General features: G+C 42.4%; 1 protein-coding gene across 1 annotated transcript in view; it reads right to left on the bottom strand.

The window, feature by feature from the left end:
- sdk2b (sidekick cell adhesion molecule 2b) overlaps positions 1-19,602 on the bottom strand; it is a 143,323-nt gene that overhangs the window by 7,868 nt on the left and 115,853 nt on the right. Inside the window, exons 16-41 of the mRNA XM_034309542.2 lie at positions 16,949-17,089; positions 15,615-15,796; positions 15,349-15,464; positions 15,023-15,218; positions 14,837-14,935; positions 14,014-14,205; positions 12,604-12,725; positions 12,348-12,457; positions 11,555-11,705; positions 11,177-11,414; positions 9,996-10,111; positions 9,715-9,904; positions 7,956-8,054; positions 7,592-7,786; positions 7,294-7,495; positions 6,739-6,842; positions 6,505-6,575; positions 6,197-6,320; positions 6,059-6,115; positions 5,774-5,875; positions 5,464-5,579; positions 5,166-5,352; positions 4,772-4,909; positions 4,407-4,568; positions 4,056-4,181; positions 2,232-2,396 (exon numbers count right to left, since the gene is read on the bottom strand). Of these exons, the coding sequence (XP_034165433.2) occupies positions 2,232-2,396; positions 4,056-4,181; positions 4,407-4,568; positions 4,772-4,909; positions 5,166-5,352; positions 5,464-5,579; positions 5,774-5,875; positions 6,059-6,115; positions 6,197-6,320; positions 6,505-6,575; positions 6,739-6,842; positions 7,294-7,495; positions 7,592-7,786; positions 7,956-8,054; positions 9,715-9,904; positions 9,996-10,111; positions 11,177-11,414; positions 11,555-11,705; positions 12,348-12,457; positions 12,604-12,725; positions 14,014-14,205; positions 14,837-14,935; positions 15,023-15,218; positions 15,349-15,464; positions 15,615-15,796; positions 16,949-17,089 (3,701 nt within the window). The remainder of the gene's footprint in view (positions 1-2,231; positions 2,397-4,055; positions 4,182-4,406; positions 4,569-4,771; positions 4,910-5,165; positions 5,353-5,463; positions 5,580-5,773; positions 5,876-6,058; positions 6,116-6,196; positions 6,321-6,504; positions 6,576-6,738; positions 6,843-7,293; positions 7,496-7,591; positions 7,787-7,955; positions 8,055-9,714; positions 9,905-9,995; positions 10,112-11,176; positions 11,415-11,554; positions 11,706-12,347; positions 12,458-12,603; positions 12,726-14,013; positions 14,206-14,836; positions 14,936-15,022; positions 15,219-15,348; positions 15,465-15,614; positions 15,797-16,948; positions 17,090-19,602) is intronic.

Genomic DNA, 19,602 nt, shown 5'->3' with positions numbered 1-19,602 from the left:
CCGAGGGCACTGAGGCGAGATGGGCACCGTATAATGAGGTGTACACCGTCCCGCCCCAGAGGGGCCCGCCCTCGGAAGCCCTGGGCCCAAGGCGTCAGGGCTTCTTAGCCGCGGCCCTCCTCGACAAAAGAACGGTCCTCAGATCCGTCTTCGTGTCAGAGGGACCGGGCCCAGAGCGCCGCCGAGACTCCCGGTCTTGCCGCCCTGTTTCTGTGCCTCCCTGTGAGAGGAGGCAGTACGCGGAGGGGGCTGCCCCTGCCCAGCAGCCCCACGAGCCAGAGAGCGGCGAGGGAGAAACCGCTGGAACGCCGCCACCTGCGTACGAGCCTGCTTGTACCTTTCGACAAAGGCGCTAACAGCGTCGCCGAACAGACCAGAGGGCACCAGCGGGGCGTCCATAAGAACGACCCTGTCCTTCTCTTTCATGTCGGACAGGGTCAGCCAGAGGTGTCTCTCTGCTGCCACCAGGACTGCCATAGACCAGCCGATAGAACGGGCGGTCTCCTTGGTGGCGCGGAGAGAAAGATCAGCGGCCCGCCTGAGCTCTGTCATATGCTCAGACGGCATCTCCCCGTGCTCATCCAGCTCTTTGAGCAGGTCGGCCTGGTGCGCCTGTAACACCGCCATGGTGTGCAGACACGCACCAGCCTGACCCGCTGCCATGTACACCTTGCCCACCAGCGCTGAGGTGGTCTGCAGAGGCTTGGTGGGCAGCGCCGGAGCCTTCAGGGACGATGCCGCACCAGGGGACAGATAGCTAGCTAGCGTCTGTTCAACCCTGGGCATCGCCCTGTAGCCAGTATGGTCCAGCCCCGCCACGTTAGCATAGTAAGAGGAGGCGGGACTGAATAAACGGGCCGAGAAAGGCCTTCTCCATGACCTCGACACCTCGGTGTGGAGGTCGGGGAAAAAAGGCAGGCTCTGGCGTGGAGGTAATAATAATAATAATACATTTTATTTATGAGGTGGCGGTTTACTGCGCAGGAAGCGCTCATCTAGCTTAGACCCCTGTGGTTCAACCCGTGTTTCAGCGGGCCAGTCAATGCTAAGTTTAGCAACGGCCCGCAAAACCACCTCCAGCAGCTCCTCATATTGAGGAGACTGCAGCAAATCAGAGTCGGCGCCCTCCACGTCAATCTCCTCGGAGGAAGACAGGTGGAGCGCCGGGCCCGCTCCCCGGGGGGAAGAAACCGCAGAGCGGGCTTCCGAACCCAGAGAGCGGACAGTGGATGTGGAGGGTGAGGAAGGAGAAAGGGACTCGTTCGTCTCCATTCCCTCTGCCAGATCCATCTGCGAAGCCCCACGAGCGCAACCGCCGCTCTGCCTCAGCAGAAGCGGGGCCGGCACCGCGAGGCAGGCAAGTGAAGGCTCCCTCCTCAAAGAGAGCCTTCTGGGAGCGAAGCTCGCGCAGCGGCAAACGCTTGCAATGCGAGCAGCCGTCTCCCTCAAGAGCCGACTCTGCGTGCTCCGCTCCCAAGCAGACAACGCAAAGACTGTGTGTATTCCCGCCCGTAATATAACGCGGGCAGGGAGGAACACACAGCCTAAAAGGCTGGCTGCTCTCGCCCTTATGTTTAGATTTGTCCTTGGCCTTAGGCATGCCTCAGACAACACAAAATAGACAAACTATGGACAAATAATATTACATAGAGCGCTTGCTGAATCACAGAAAGCTAGCGCGGTGCTTGCCGCTCGGGCTTTTATGCTTCCGGGTCGCTACGTCACCCCGCCCGTGACGTCTTGCCCATCCGTTGGACTGATTACACACGTGATTCAGAGCGCGGTAACGCTGAAGGCGTTCCCATAGCGTTTCGATGCAGCTCAAGTTCCTGAAGGGGAACATTTAATTTCTTTGCCTTAAGAATCTTTTGGGTTGCTTTTGCGGTATGTTTTGAGTCAATATCTGTACTGTGAAGCACCATCCTATCAGTTTTGCAGCATTTGAGTGAAAGTGAGCAGAAAGTATAGCTCTATACACTTCAGAATTCATCCTGCTATTTCTATCAGCAGTCACATCATCAATAATCACCAGTGACCCAGTTCCACTGGCAGCCATACATGCCCATGTCATAACACTGAGTCTGAAAAAAATGGCTATAATTCCTAAAGGGTTAATACAATATTTTTGCTAAACCCCTTGAATTAAAGCTGAAAGTCTACACTTCAATCATATCTTGACTGCTTCATTTCAAATGCATTGTTTTGGTGTACAGAGGCAAAATTACAATAACCTGATACGGAAGGAGAAGGTTGGCTCGGAGATCCGTATCCATAGTCGTTCACTCCGATGATTCGAAAGTCATAGCTCACCCCCTGTCTCAGGATATCCATGTTGAATGTGTATGATGTCACTTCCTTTGGAATATCCTTAATCAAAATGTCCCACAGGCCTTCATCTGTAACACAAACACAACAGATATGGGGACTGTGAGGGGAAAAACGTATTTAAATTATTCCTTCACCTTTCACACTTCATCATTCAGCATGTCGAATCTCGCGCAGTTCAAACTGCCTCTGGGACAAGCTCATATTTTACAGAGTCTCATAAATGAGTATGCTTCAGAAAAAAGAGAGAGAGTTCATAGGTTTAATGCTGTAATACAGTGCCTGCAGGCAGAATTCTTAAAACACAGAGGTGCGATGACAAACACACTTTTAACTTTATCACTGCAAACTAAAGCAGCATCACTGAGAGCTTCACATTAGAGCAGAGAACCTTTGAACCTTTGAGTTTCTAAGATGAAACTGCTACAGAAGGGAGCTGAGTTCATGCAACTGGGAATGAGAGTTTTAGAACAGAAATAAAAATAAGATATGTATAGCTGGGTTTAGTTATATGCAGAATAAAGCAAGTCAGTATAACTGGTTTGTGTGGAAATGAAAACTGGGAAAGTTACAAACCCTGTTTTACACTTTGTGATTTCAGTGGTGTTTTAAGATTACTCCTCATGACACTGTATGAGATTCAATCTATTTCAATCTGAATTCTATAACAGCCTGTGTGATAGAGTGTGTTCTTCATAACAGATTATAGACCTGCAATAATATAATATAATATAATATAATATAATATAATATAATATAATATAATATAATATAATATAATATAATATAATCAGCATGATCTGGAAATCAGTTTGTACAGAAAACACAACATTCTTCAGTGTGAGCTTGAGGTAATAAGGAGAATTTTATCTGTCCATTATCATGTTTTGTTTACTTTTCTCCGTCACCACTACAGTATTTGTAGTTGTCTGTGAGTTTGCTGTTGTGATCACACTCTCACACTGACTCTTTCTCATTGGCCGATCTCAACTCACAATCAAAGAATTCTTTTATGATGTGAGATTTTTATCTGTGACAGCAACATCGTACAGCATAAAACTGGCTTTACTTGATTGTGTCAAATTTTTAATTAGGATTATAATTAACAATAATTAGTGGTAAGTAAATTCAGAATACTAATAAATTAAAACGTTGGATTAGACTGCTTTCAAACTTCACCTTTTTTATTGAAAAAAATCACTGGATGGAGCTTTTTTGTGCTTATCCACACACTATACCCATAACAATACAGTCCTAGCTAGTATCAGCTAATGCAGATAAATAAAGATTGGTGTAACTCTGTAGAAGAGAAGGACGTTTGCCTTTGCTGTAGCTTGTAGAAAATCACAGGAATTTTAAGCTTGAATGTATGCAGCCAGCATAAATCTCCTCGTATTCACTCACCATCATCTTCAGTTTTCATTGGCATGCTGCCCTCCATGTTTATTTTTCTCAACTGCCCCCAAATTGCCCCTGATTTTTTAGGAGATAAAAAAAATGCTTGACATCATTCTGTGCTTTTGTAAAAAGGTTTTTTTTATTTGGAAGCTCAGCTGGCAGCAGAGCTTTTTGAAAGTGTTTATATTGTGAAAGCACCTGTAATGCTCTAGAAACACTGGACTTGTGTGAGATTAGCAACTGGACAGGGTGGATTACTGAACTGGCTGGAATGGGGAACTGCAAACTGGTTAAAGTTACTCCAAAGCAGAGCCATATCTTGGAGGTTCTACCTGAGGGTCTGGCCTCTATGACGTATCGTGATATAGGGGATCTTCCAGGATCTCCACTGGTCCAGTGTATAGTGAGGGCAGAGCCATATCGAGAGATGAATGGATCACCAGGAGGCCCTGGGGCACCTGCACATGGGGGTGGGGTCAGTGGGAGACATTAATTTTACATTACACAACATACAGCTTTTTATTCACAGTATTTCCCAACTATAATCACTGGCAACAAGCATCTACGATCAGACAGTGTTACAGCACTTTGTTCTGGCATCTAATAAAACAAAGTCATTAAGCAATGAAAGAGAGACAGAATGAGACACAGAGAGAGAGAGAGAAAGAAAGAGAGAGACAGACCTTCTCCAGGGCCGGTGGTGATGTTAGCCTCCACCTCAGGCCCATAGGTGAAGGTCTTGGCACGGATGCGGAAGTTGTAGGTAACTCCATCAACCAGGTCTTTGATTTTCAGCCACAGTGGGGCATTTCCCTTCACATCCACTGTTACTATCTTACTCACACCTGAGGAGGGAAGCAGAGTCAAGAAAGACAGGAAACTTTTCCAACAAACATAAAAAACTAAAGTTGACAAAACCATAGAGACTTAACAAGAATGTTCTAGAAACCTCTGACCAATCACACACAGGTACAACACATCGAAACAGTGTCTGGGTTTGTTGACCATCCTGGGTTTGAGAATGGTCAGTTTTACCGAAAATACTGACCATCAATGGGGGTGCAGGGTTCGTACACGAGCCGGTAACCATCAATGATCCCATTGGGGAAAACTGGATCTCCCCACGACACGTTCACAGACGTGGTGGTGAGTTCACTGAAGTGGATAAAACTCGGAGCACTGGGTGCTGAGAGAGGGAGAGAGAAAGAAAGAAAGACAGGAAATGAGAGAAAGAGAAAGAGAGAAAGACAGAAACATCAAGGAGTCAGAGTTTCCATGTTCCCATCGTATTACTGACATCACATCCTTTAAGACTCACATTACGTCCATGTCATTTCTATATAAATCCTGTATGACTCTTGTGTTACATGTTATAGGAGCCGCAAGCAATAATCCCTACTACTTTCAGAACACACCACACTGCACCGAGTAACCTGAAGTACCTGCTTGCTGAGTGCGCCCCCTGGTGGGTGGGCTGCGTGGTCCATCTCCAGCAGCGTTAAAGGGAGCGACGCTGATCATGTAGGTGGTGAAACCGGTCAGATTCTTCAGCTTCACTCCTCCATCAGGCAGAAAAAGTGTCTTTAACTTCTCAGTCTCGTTCTTACGTTTGTACTCCCAGAAATATACCTGACATGGCCGACGCACAGAAAAGTTCAAACATATTCAATAAATGGTCTAAAAATAAAACAAAAATAAAGGAAAGTAAATTTAAAATAACTGTTTGAACGTATGTGACACCTTATAGCCCTGTATGTCTCCATTCTGCCTGTCCAAAGGGGGCGGGTCCCACGTCACGTCCAGCTGTGTCGCAGTAGCTGATTGGATGGCAACATTTTGTGGTGGTGCTGTGGGTACTGTGAAAAATCATTGGTCAAGATATTAACTAGATATAAACCTGCAGTGTGCTAATCTCATCAAAACAGTTTCACAGCCTTTTGCATCTCCAGTGGAAGTTTGATAAATAAACATTTAGAGTGATCTGCTTTTTTAAGACGGAATTGCTGTCTTTCCAACTAAATCTTTTATTTTTAGTATTATTATGATTCACCTGCTTCCCCAACGAACACTTCCTGTGGTGAGCTGACTGGTCCTTCTCCCACCGCATTAAACACACTCATTCTGATCTCATAACGCTTGTGTTTGCTCAGATCTACACACACACGCACACACGCGCACATGCACACACACACATACACACACACACACACACACACATATTTTCAGAAACATGGAACACAGTGTGTAAATACGTCTAAAAATAAGTTATTGAGTCACTGTGTAAGAAACCACATAATAAATTATAGACAGAAAGAGAGAGAAAGAGAGGACGTACTGTCCAACTCATACTGGCTGAGGGATGGTTCACTGAGGTTCCTCATACTGTACGGATCTGAGACAAAGACAAAAAGTGAAATTAGTTCATCTAAATAAATACAGCACAATTAAGGTGAAATTAAGTCAATTAACTTACATGTCAGTTCGGTCCAGCTAGAGTGTTTTTGGATGTTAAAAGTTCGTAATCTTTCGTAAAGTAGCTCTCGATAACGAATACGGTACCCGAGTAGAATCCCGTTAATCTTCTCCTCCAATGGAGACTGAAACACAAACACACAGGTATGAAATGCAAACAAAGTTACACCTTTGACTACACAGCAGTCTGGAATATTGATGGGTTTACTAACTAGCAACATCATCATTCTACAAAACTTGTAATTTAAAAAAAAAAACTCGCCAAAAATGACTTTGTTCTTGAAAGTTTATACATCAAATACGGCTCACCTGCCAGCGAATTAAAACAGATGTAGTGGTGTGAGGAGTAACAGAGAGGATGATGGGAGCTTCATCAGGAACTGGAGAGGGAGATGCAGGAGAAGTAAAATATTAACAACCCACACTGAGATTAACCAAGAGCCAGATCTCTAAAGACTGGGATTAACTAATAATCAGAGCCTTACAGGCTGATACAGACAGACAGACAGACAGACAGACAGACTGATGCATAGACTTCCATACCATCCTGCAGAGTGGTGATGGCTTCACTCTCCTCACTGTAATCGCTGTCTCCGATATCATTAGTGGCTTTTACACGAAACTGATATGAGGTGAAGGGCTTCAATCTGAAATACACACATTCTACTCTCAAACACTCTCATTTAACTCAATTCATAATTGCATTAACACACTTCATGCGTGTACACTGGCTATCTCAGTGTGTGTTAGCCCAGAGTTTCAGGTGACAAGTCTCTCGGGTCACTTGTAGTTTCTTGTAGAAATGTTAGGAATTAGGAATTAATTGCAGGTAGGAACTAAGGTTTTGACTGGGGAACAGAAGAAACTTCAGACCCCATGCGCCATAGGATTGGTCTGAGGAATCATTCGAGCCAATAGTTTGTATTTATTCCTTTACCATGTCATACCCAATTTGCATAGAACTGAAATACTCAATTCAAATGTCACTTTGTCACTTGCATGCACATAGAAAGTGAATGGTAGGTTGAAACTACCTTGCTTACACCACATTCATGCAGTGTGTGTTAATGAATTAAAGTGAATTAAATAAATTCACACCTTTCCACAGTGTATGGCACCACCTCGTGATTGACAGATGCTGATTGGACAGTCCAGTTCTGATCAGGAAGTTCTCTGATCTGAACTGTGTAATACCGGACTGGAGAAAGACCATCACTGCCTGGTTCCCATGACAACAGTACGCTTCGTGCTCGCACGCTTTCCTGAGGCACCACGAGATGGCGAGGAGGCTGGGGTCGTGCTAAAGATCAAAGGTTACACATTAAAAAACAATCCTTTACAAAAAGCTTTCTTTGAATTGCTTTTCTGTTTTAGAAACCTATGGATGTGGACTTACTTCTCTTTTCTGTGGTGACCACCAGGGCGTCGGCTGAATCTCCCCAGCCTTTGCGTGTTTGAGCCGTGATGCTGAATATGTAAACAGATTCAGGTTTTAGCGAGTTCACTGTGTATTGCCGTGCGCTCGGATTCAGCACATCCACTGTCGCTGAGTTGCTATTGGATGAATTTAGACGATAGGCAATCTGATAGGCTGAAGAGAGATCAGAAACAGGATGTCATACACTGTCTTTATTTCTATTTGTCTTTGTGTCTATTTGTCTTTCTGTCTATCTATTTGTCTTTCTGTCTATTTGTCTTTCTGTCTATCTGTCTGTCTTTCTGTCTATCCAAGACAAAAGTAATTTACAGCACACACTTACCAAGAATGATACCATTGGGCTGAGCAGGAGATTGCCAAATCAGCCTGACAGAAGTGGTTCGTACTTCCGGAAACAAAATACCAACTGGAGGTCCAGGCACTGGAAAAACATACAAATTTATCAATAATCTGTACAGTCAAGTGTACAGTCATGTCAGTTACTGAACACAGCTTTACTGAAAATCTCCCAGAGTTGTAGACCTTGGTTGGTTCACCGTCTGACCCCAAAGAACTTGATTATATGTCTGAATGCTTAGAATCAATCAATCTGCTACATTATACACAACACTTACCTACACATTTCCTCAAACATATATTAGCAGAAGCTTTCAAACATCTATTAAAATTAATCAACATCTCCCTTAGCACTGGCTATGTACCATAGCACCCCTATAATATTAGCGTCATAGCCTGGGCGACGCAAAGATGTGTTATTGCATTAGTATCCACCTTATTTTCAGTGATTAGATGGACTAGGTTTGTTTGAAGGTTTTTTTTGTGTAAGACCTCCGGTTAACAATTCATAGACTGGAAAATATAGTAGGCATTAAGGGAACGGCCCTCTCCTGGCTCAGGTCTTATTTGACTGATCGTTATCAGTTTGTAGATGTAAATGGTGACTTCTCTTCTAATACTAAGGTAAAGTTTGGTGTTCTACAAGGTTCTGTTTTAGGGTCACTGCTCTTTTCTTTATATATGCTACCTCTGGGTAAAATTATTCATAAACATGGCATTAGCTTCCATTGCTATGCCCATGACACTCACATGTTTCAGTAAAGCCAGGTGACAGTTGAGGAATATGTAAAGGACATTAGTGGAAGTTGAGTAACTTCCTCCTATTTATCTCCTATTTATCTAATCTGACAAGACGGACTTCTACTAGGACCACAGACAGCTAGAACTATGCCTTCTGATTCTGTAGTAACTCTTGACGGCCTTTCAGTTTCAGTTACATTTCAGTGCCCTCACGCCTGTGTTACCTTCTGGCTCTTGCTTTATTTATGCTGTCATTGCTAGTCCTGTTGGAGTCCCTGTTTGTACTTTGCACACAACATACATCCTCTTAAACCACTATAGGACTCCCTCTCTCTCTCTCTCCAGCTATACACGTCACTTCACTGCCTGATGAGATGCGGGTGATCCTGATTCTACCTGCCCACAAGACCTGCCTGGTCCATCCTGATGGTCTACTTCTGCTTGGAGACTGCTTCACCTGAGAATCTCTTGCTTCTGATGAGAAGTGACCCCCATGGATAACCTGAAGATTGCTGTGAGATTGCTGTGGATGGTACTGCACGGATACACTAAAAGATGGCTGTGGATGGTTTCACTTGGATAGCCTAAAGACTGCACTTCTGAAAACAGTTTATGCCCAAGTCTCATTCATTATTCAGTGGATAACTTCACTTGGACAGTACAGATTTAAAGCTAAAAATTCTAATGAAATAAAAAAAGACCCTGACGCGCATAATAAAGATCCTTTTGAAGCACACTGAGTGGTACTGTTTGACTTTATATCCTACAGAGAAGTATGTGGAAGAGTAATGACTTATGATTGCACTCTCCACTGTCACCCTGAACAGGATGAGTCCTCTTTTGATTCTGCTTCCTCTCAAGGTTTCTTCCTCATGTCATCTCAGGGAGTTTGAATTGAACTGTTTGTGATTAGACACAAGCTCTTGCACTGCTCTATCAAACCTCTGCACCTCATGTACACTATGATTGATGTGACTGATACCGATCGTGGTTGTCATGCCTACCATCATCGAGAGTGCGTTCCAGGATCAAAGGAGTGGATGGGAGTCCATCTCCGATACGTGTAAACGCTAAAACCTGTATCTGATAGAGGACATATTTCCCCAAATTTGTCAACTCAGCACTGTGAGTGGTGTTTCCTTCTACTGTCCAAAACTGAAGAGGAGAGTCTGAATCCTTTTCTTTATACACCACCTGAGAGAAACAGACAAAGACAAAAAATTGTAATTATTTTGAAATTTATTATTAGGAGTTAAAATTATTGGTATTTTTATTTGATGATGACCTTGTAACCAAGGATGAGACCATTTCTGTCAGGCTCAGGAACCTCAAACCAGCGAACCAGAATACTGCTGGAGGATGTGGAGAAAGCTGAGACATTAGACGGACCACAGGAGGGCACTAGAGAGTGAAAGAGAAAAAAACAGAGAAATTATCATCAGTAACACATACGCGAGATTCTTTAGAATAAAAGGAACTAGAAAATGGTCACACACGGTTATCTATTATCATGGTCTGAGCATGACTTTGCTTGACCAAAAAACAACAACAAAAAACCCTGGAATTTGCCAAGACAGCTACACATGTTCTGAATTTTCTACTCACACACACACACACACACACACACACCATAACCACAGAGAGCAGCCTTGTCTACTGCTCATATGCTTTTGAATTTTATTTCCAGACTCCAGCACATACAACAAAAGAGTTATGTGAGAAATCAAAGAGGATGATAATAAAGGGAGACATAATGTCAGAGACCTTATCTGGAGTTTTAAAGCGCACGTGTACCCTCTTTTACTGACCGAGTAAAAAGGCTGAATTAATTAAAATCAAGGAGTAGCATGGACACACATAAAAGAAGGAAATTATGAAAGACGTGTATTGAGAAAGATGCCGAAGGAAAAATAATGCAGAGAGAGAATGAAATGTTGTACATATTAGGGCATTCTAATGCTTAGATGTTATATAGTGTTACTACCTTATAATTGATTTAAGAGTGCAAAACTGTCCCAAAACTACACCTTTTACAGTTATCACTTCAATAATACATCCCCTACACTTTCTACATTCCTACACAGGTAATGCACCTTAAATAAAATATGCAAACTACATGTTAAAAACATTTAATGTGAAACCACCTGCTCCCCAAACATCCTACGGCTACCACACCTTTAATACAACCCTATACCTTTAAAATGCCTTTACCACAAACCTATAGCTTCCACAGGTACTGTACCTTAAATAAAATAAGCAAACCTTTTCTAGGTACAAAAGTTGAACCCAATCCAACTTCTACAGGTAGCACAGCTTTACTACACCTCTGCTAGCCTCTACAGGTACTGCATTTTCAGTTTTGCTACCTTCTGCATGTATTTTACCACCAACTTTGACTTGAACTGAATGAAACTGAACAGACTACTAGTACTAGTAATGAAAAAAATAAGCAATTTAATATCTTACCAGACTCTCGGGTCCGTCCTCGAACAGGTGGGCTCCATGGTCCAGCTCCAATGCCATTAATCGCTTGGACTTTGACCTCATATTCGGTCCATTCCTCCAAATCCTCAATGGTAAACTCCCTCTCCAAACGGTCAAGAATAACGTGGGTTAGGACCTTAGCCTGAGGTCCAATCTGACTATACTGCACTTTATAACCCACAGATTCTGGATTTCCATTATACTCCCACTCTGGCAGGGGCTGGAACACAAATTACACAACATTCATACATTCTAGTCCAAAAAGTATCTTTATATTAACTGGGAGAAAACACGTGATAGACAGGAACCGAAATGGCTTGTGATAATGTCTCAATCAGTGTATGTGTGTTTAAGACATACCACCCATCGGAGCCAGAGGCTGGTTTCACTGGCTGTGCGCAGTGTGATGTTAAGTGGAGCCATGTCAGGTGGAGCCTGCAGGGTCTGGATCTTTCTAGAAGGTTGGCTGGGTGGGCTCGTGCCCACAATGTTCACCTGACGCATACGAAATCTGCAGGTGACACCAAATAAACATCAAACAACAGAACAAGCAAGCAGACCATTTACTCCATTTGTACCAAGAGTATCTACTGATGATGGAAGAGGATATGTAGGGCTTGTGCTAAGTATTGTACCTTTAAAGACCTTTAAAGTGTACCATAAAATTTGATGGTAGTACTAAAGGTGTGATACCTGCAGATGGTACAATTAGTGTATTAAAGGTAGTGGGGAATTTTTAGAAATTGTAGGTAACTGTAGAAGCTGAAGATACGTAGTAAAGGTGTGTTACCTGCAGAAGTTGGGATGGGGAGATATAGTAAATGTATGGAACTTGGGATGTAGTAAAGGTGGGATATAGTAAAGGTGTGGAACCTGTAGAAGGTGGGGGGGCTTGAGTAAAGGTGTGGTACCTGTAGCAGGTGGGGGGGTGTAGTAAAGTTCTACTGTATTACCTGTAGAATGTGTGGGTAATGTAGTAAAGGTGTAGTACTTGTAATAGGTGTGTGTGTGGGTGGGGGGTGTAGTAAAGGTATAGTGCCGGTAGAAGGTGTGTGAGATGTAATAAAATTGTGGTACCTGCAAAATGATTATGGTTTGTACAAAAGATATTGTACTTTTAGAAGCTATATGAGTTGTACTACATGTGCAGTACCTGTAGAAGGTGTAGGGGTTGAGAGCAGGTACTTCCATTGATCGAGCATGAGGTTCATTAGTCAGCTGATGAACCATCACCCAGTCCTCATTTTCTCCAATTACACTGATCTGAAAACAGAATAGAGAACCAGCAGCCACACCCATGAATGATACCGTAAAGCAGGTGATTTAGGTCTTATAGTCTTATACCTGAAAAATAATATTTACCTCCTAAAAGCTTTGTTGCATTTACTCTGATATAATGAGTAGCTCACCTGTGCTTCTACCTGCCAGCGGGAGATGGAGGTCTTTCCATCGTAACCTGGTTTGAACTGCAGCGTAACTGATCGAGGACCAATATTGGAGATAGCCAAGTTAGTTGGAGGACCAGGAAGCTCTACAGAGAGCACAAACCGACAGTAAGTATTACTTTTGATAGTTAATCCTGAAGTTACATAGTGAATGACACTGAAATGCTGTTCTGTTACCGTCATATTGGACTTTTAATATCCTTTAATGGAACAGTTGATAACTTCAACAAACAGACTTCATGTGAAAACTGTAATGAATTTACTGGTTACACAATCGCACTATGTGTCCATGTAGTACACGGTTATAGAAGGGAATGATTTATAATCGCACTATCCGTTGCACCCAGATGAGGATGGGTTCCCTTTTGAGTCTGGTTCCTCTCAAGCTTTCTTCCTCATATCATCTCAGGGAGTTTTTCCTTGCCACCATCACCTCTGGCTCACTCATTACGGATAAATTCATAAATTTAGCATTTATATCCTTAATTTATATATTTCCGTAAAGCTGCTTTGTGACAATGCCCATTGTTAAAAGTGCTATACAAATAAAATTGAATTGAATTGAAGTTGGAAATTCCTTTGATTTATTTTGGCCACAAAAACCTGCAGTTTTAACAGGGCTGTGTAGATTTTTATATCCACAGTAGTATCCACTGTACTGTGAAAATTACAGTGTGGATTAGGGATTAGAGCACTAATGAGTCTCCTGGGCACTACCATTAAAGTTAATATCCTCTCAAATTAATACACTTCTGAATGATTACATTTGGGGAAATGAAGCACTATATTATATTTAGCTGTAGCTTATTAGCTTTATTGTCCATTTATCTGGAGAGTTATCCATCCATCCATCCATCCATTTTCTGTTCCTCTTATTCTACACAGGGTCACGGGGAGTCTGGAGCCTATCCCAGGGAACTCAGGGCACAAGGCAGGGGACACCCTGGATGGAGTGCCAACTCATCGCAGGGCACAATCACACACACTCATTCACACACTATGGACAATTTAGAGATGTTGATCAGCCTATAATGCATGTGTTTGGACAGGGAGGAAACCGGAGTACCCAGAGGAAACCCCTGAGGCATGAGGAGACCATGCAAGCTCTGCACACACACACACACACACACAGGGCAGAGGCAGGAATTGAACCCCCAACCCCGGAGGTGCGAGGCGATCATGCTAAACACTAAGCCACACCTCCTCTCACCCACTCCCTACAGTCACAGATTAGGCCCAACCCGCCCTCACACATGTGGGATCTACCTCCAAATAGAGGTAGGACGAGCAAGAATCAGCAGAATTAACGGCCAGACATGCCTGTCGTTATTTTGTGTACATATGATCTGTGTGTGTGTGTGTGTGTGTGTGTACCTGGTGGTACCCCTGATGAGATGGTGGATGATGACAGCTGTCCCTGTCCTTTAGACGTCATGGCCGCCACCTCGATCGTGTAGGTAGTTAACGCAGTTAATCCAGTGACGCGGTACTCCAGAGTGACGTTGGGCAGGTAGTGTGTGACACGTGTGTTCGTCCGGTTAAACTCCTCCCACGAGATACGGTACCCTGCACACAGACACACTCTACACTCAACTCCAGAATTATTGCCACCCTCTTGGGTAACACGTATAATAAGTGATATTTTTACACATACACAACTGTTTGAAAGTTTTCTTATGTAGTAAATCCCTTTCACCAAAACACTGGTTTTAAAATTATTGGCACCCCATAAGTTAATGTTAGGTGAATGCTCTAGCCCTCTGTAGAGAATAACAGCACTGAGTCTCCATCTACACATAAACCCATATTTAAAAAAAAACACACAAAAAAACAGTTGTTCTCAAAACCAGCCCCAAAGCATCACTGATCCACCTCCATATTTCACAGTGAGTTTGAGGGCTTTAACTTGTATTCTCAGTATGCTTTTTTGCACAAACATTGCTGATGGAGTTCATGACCAAAACGTTCAATTTTGGTCTCATTTGACTATAAACACAAGGCTCCAGCTGTAGCACCAATGAGGCTTAGTGAATTTCAGGAGCTGAATTTTATGCCTCAGGAAGAGATTTACTGCAACTCCTCTTTACTTCCAAACAGATTGTTGTTGTGGACGTGGTGTTTTACGGCTGATTTTGACAGAGAGAATCAACTAAACCATGCAATTCTAAAATACAGAGAATAAATAAAGGTGCAGCACCGGTGAGGATGCCGTTCTTCTCATGCGGTTCTCTCCAGCTGACTTTCAAAGACGTGTCAAGGATTTCAGTAAAACTCAGATGACCAACAGCACCGGGAGCTACAGAGAGAATTTCACATTATTGTTAAGGCAATGAATTTCCATTTATTTTGCGTGTGTGTGTGTGTGTGTGTGTGTGTGTCTCACTGTCTTCATGGGTGTGTACTCTCTGGGCAGGGCTGCGTGGTCCATCCCCCGGTGTGGTGAAACACAGCACTGATGTGAAATACTCTGTAAATTTCTTTAGGCCGCTGATGAAGCCGACGTGGACACCATCCTGGAAATTCGGCCGAACCGTAACAACTGTAAGCTCCTCCCCCTGCCCCGCCTGCCACGCTAAGAGCTGGAGAGAGAGAGAGAGAGAAACTTATACAGAATGGTTTCTGAGACATGGATACATCTCTGTGCATATTTATTGTGTCAAAAATACACTCTTTGTGTGTGTGTGTGTGTGTGTGTGTGTGTAATCTGACCTTGTATCCCTGGTTGATGCCGTTGATGAACTGAGGATTGGGTGCAGTCCAGGTGAAGCGTATGGTGGTGGAGTTTACAGCTTCTATCTGAACATCACCTGGAGCAACAGTAGGGACTAACAGACAGACAGGTACAAAGAGACAGATAAATAGAGAGAGAGAGAGAGAGAGAGATTAATCATTAATCATTTGGAATAAACCTCTGGATTTGGAACTAATACTTTAATGTCCAGGATCTAAAGGTTTTTGTTGGATCAGGCCCGTACCTCCCTGTAGTGTCCACTCCGTCACTTTGTGGCTGTAGACTCCCAGTCCAGCGCCGTTATATGCCGCCACTTCTATCTCATAGTTGGTCCAGATGATCAAATCCTCCAAGAGCAGGTTGGTCACCTCGGGATTGGAGATGTTCTTGTACTGGATGTCCACTGGGAGACCAGTTAGACGGTAACTGGAAGATACACCGGAGTCAGTAATGGACAGATGAGTGATCAGGAACTACTGACTGGTTAATTAGTGAATGACCTAACATCCTCCAATCAACACCCCAAAGATCATTCAGATATTTTACTGAACTCTGTAAAACCAAATGACTCTAGAGTGTTGATGGTGGTTATTGGTGAATGTTGATGTTTGGTGTTGATTGTTATAGGTTCCCATTTTCTAAATGGACATTTTAACACTGAGTACATTAACAGTGTAACGGATCTCTGTTAGGTGTGAATTCTCTTCCTAGCCTCTAGGACTGTAAGAGTTTAATCAGGCTGAAATTGTATCAAAGAGTCTAAAAAGGAATATGAAGTAAAGAGCGAGGTTTTGTTTGTTTTTTTCCCCTTGCTTTCTGTCTGTTGAGGAATCTGTGTGTTCTGAAACATGCTGTTAAAATGGACTTCTTTGTGGGTTTGTCCAGCGAGGCCTATAATTTCAGCCGACCATGCAGTGGGAGTAGTCGTTACTCAACGGAATCACAGCTCTCATAGCTTTCAACACATTGGGTCAAATGGTTGTGTCATAACAGCTGAGAAAATCTTTTCTTTTTCTTTCACACACATTCAATGACACTAATCAGATTGCCTCACTAAGACTATTTGAAGTAGTAATTTGAGTTTTTGAACATGCAAAGTTTGAACAATATGGCTCCCTGTCCTTATCTGGATGTTTCTCACTCTCTTATTTGCTAACGTTACAAGATTAAAAGGACTAAATCAGTATTTTAATACCTTGCATTTCCATAAGCAAACAATAGAGGGAGACAATGAATCATTTTATATCTCCTGCTATTCAATTTCTCTCTCTCACTTTCTCTCTCTCTTTCCCTCTCTCTCTCTGGAGATCGAGTGCACCATATGGGCCCTAACGTTTGGCATAAATATTTATGTCCGCTGTGCCAGAAACAACCTGCAGTCTGTCAGTGTTGAAAAGAGGCCTGAGCTCAAAAACTTACTGATTTGACTTACTGAAACAGAGTGAGAGAGAGAGAGAGAGAGAGACAGTGAGAGAAAGATAGGGACAGAGTGAAAAAGACAGTTCTCAACACACCTGAGACAGGTACTGGAATGCTGATGACACCACCAATGCTGATGGTGGTGCTATAGGTACTGACCGTATGATGTATCCCCGGAGCGCGCCATTCTGCTGATTCTCAGGGGGAGGCTGCCACTGGATCATGATGGACGAGTTGGTACGGCCACTAGCGATCACGTTCTGCGGGGGTGCGCTGGGGGGCTCCTCTGGGAGAGACACGCTGTTGGGGGGGGGGGGGGGGGGGGGGGTTGATCAAGATAAAGTTAGGACAAATTACCAAAAATATAATCTGTTTTTACACAAATGTCTCACTGCACTGCGAATCAAGTGCAGTAGGTAGTGCTGTAATATACAGAAAATGTAAATAGTTGTTCTCGCACCAGTCTCCTTTTTTCATTCTCTTGTAATGACAAAAAAATAAGACAAAAAAAAAAAAAAAGTAGTGTTACAGAGAAACTGCAAGACGTAAAAAAAATATGTTGGAAAACTTAAAAGTTACAAAATGTTACAAACTGTTCCATAGAATCAGAAGATATGACCACATCACCCCTATCTTATCCACACTGCACTGGCTCCCAATCAAATTTCATATTGATTATAAAATACTACTATTGACCTATAAAGCACTAAATGGTCTCCTGCCACAGTACCTGAGCGAACTTTTTGTCTTTTATGATCCGCCACGCCCACTCAGATCAAAAGGTGCAGGCTGTTTGTTGGTACCTGGAATAGTGCGGGCTACAGCAGGAGGTAGAGCTTTCTCTTACAAAGCCCCACAGTTATGGAACAGCCTTCCACTTAGTGTTCGGGGCTCAGACACAGTCTCAGTGTTTAAGTCTAAAAGTACATTGTCCAAAAAAAAAGTACACAAAGTACATTGTCCTTAGCCATTAGAGGACAATTAGCATACCTAACAATCTCTCTCTCTCTCTCTCTCTCTCTCTGTCGAGCTACACATGCTACTCGCTGCTGCTGAGGATGGCCCACATGGACGGCCTGAAGATCACCATGAGATTACTGAGGATGGTTCCACATAGAAACCATAAAGATGTCTGTGGATGTTCTTCTTTGGACAGCCTAGGACTTCAATTACTATGAACAGATTTGCACGCAAGTCTCCATCAGTGAAGAACTGATAACTTCAGGTCAATACAATTGACTTTAAGTTAAAACTATAATGGATTCAGAAATGACACTGGTGCTCATACTTATAAGTTCCTGGTTACACAATCTCACTGTTTGAATTTATAGTACACAGTTATAGAAGGGAATGATTTATAATCGCACTATCGGGTGTCACCCAGATGAGGATGGTTTCCTTTTGAGTCTGGTTCCTCTCAAGGTTTCTTCCTCATATCGTCTCAGGGATACCTCTGGTTTGATCATTAAAACTTTATATAAAATTATACACATTATTTAAAATTATATAAAAATTTATATATTTCTGTAAAGCTGTGTTGTGACAATGTCCATTGTTAAAAGCTCTCTACAAATAAAACTGAATTGAACTGAATGTTAAATAAACTTCTCCTTACAGAAATCTTCCCCAGATCAGTGATTCCACGTTTATTAAAATCCATTTATTATTAGTGGAGCTTCTGTCACACACGTCCCTGTGAACAAGCTGTTACTAAAGAAATGATAATGTATTAGAGCAAGCCCTTTAATACAAACCTGTGAATTTTAGCTGCACTGCTGCTATAGATAATTAATCAGCACCTTCTGACCAATCAGAATCCAGAATTCAACAGCAGCGTGATAGAAGTTTACATAATTGTTTTTTTTTGTTTTTTTTAAATAAATAAAATAATCGAAACCTCCTGATGGCTGGGCGAGAAGGTCACTGCACCCCTCTCAGTCCCGGGAATGCAGAATGTTTCACGGTGAGAGAGATTTGAATGATCAGGCAGAGAACACGGCGTCTAACAAGATGGCTGCATTAAAATACAAACAGAGCTGAATGTTTAACCCCATGTTCAGAATTCTGGAGTCATTTTTTGTGTTACTTTCAGTTTTACCCTTTTATAAAATAACATTTTTTTCAGCACAAAATCTAATTTAAACTGCAGTCAAGCTCTCAGTGTGTTTCCTGATTAATGGAGATAAAGGTGTCTTCTCCTCTCCTGCTCAACCTTCAAAAACCAAGTGTAGCGTTGGCATTTAAAACATTAAGGTTTAATTAAACGAGTTTTAAATCTACACTACATTCGGCTTCCCAGGAAAAATATTCATATTAAAAGAAAACATATCTTTGAAGGTAGAGTATCTTTTGTGTACAAAATTCTATAAAATGAAAAAGCACCTTGCTGTCACTGGTGAGACTAAGGCAGGATGATATGACTCTATAATATGGATATCGTTATAAAAATACATTAAAATAAACTCTTCTGAGAAATCACTGGCATCAACACTACAGTAATAAGCAGGAGATTTGGCATAATTTCTTATTTTTAATTTCTATATTTTTCTTTTTCATGCTTAATTTTTTTTTACACATTTATAGTGAGTGTGAAAACTAAAACCAGCACATTAAAGTTAAAAACCAACATTTCACTCAGTGTGTATTAGTAACACAGAGCATAAAAAAGCTTTGACTCCTGCATTAACGTTATATAAATGACACTACTCATGCTAATCATGCTAATCATGCTAATCAATTCCCACTGGCAGCTATTGAATGTTAGCTACTCTAGAGATTATCTGGGGTGAAGTACTCCTTTAAGATCCTGCTGA

Source organism: Pangasianodon hypophthalmus, chromosome 12, assembly GCF_027358585.1.
Source record: "Pangasianodon hypophthalmus isolate fPanHyp1 chromosome 12, fPanHyp1.pri, whole genome shotgun sequence".
Lineage (NCBI taxonomy): Eukaryota > Metazoa > Chordata > Actinopteri > Siluriformes > Pangasiidae > Pangasianodon > Pangasianodon hypophthalmus.
This window is presented reverse-complemented; position numbering and strand designations above follow the sequence as displayed.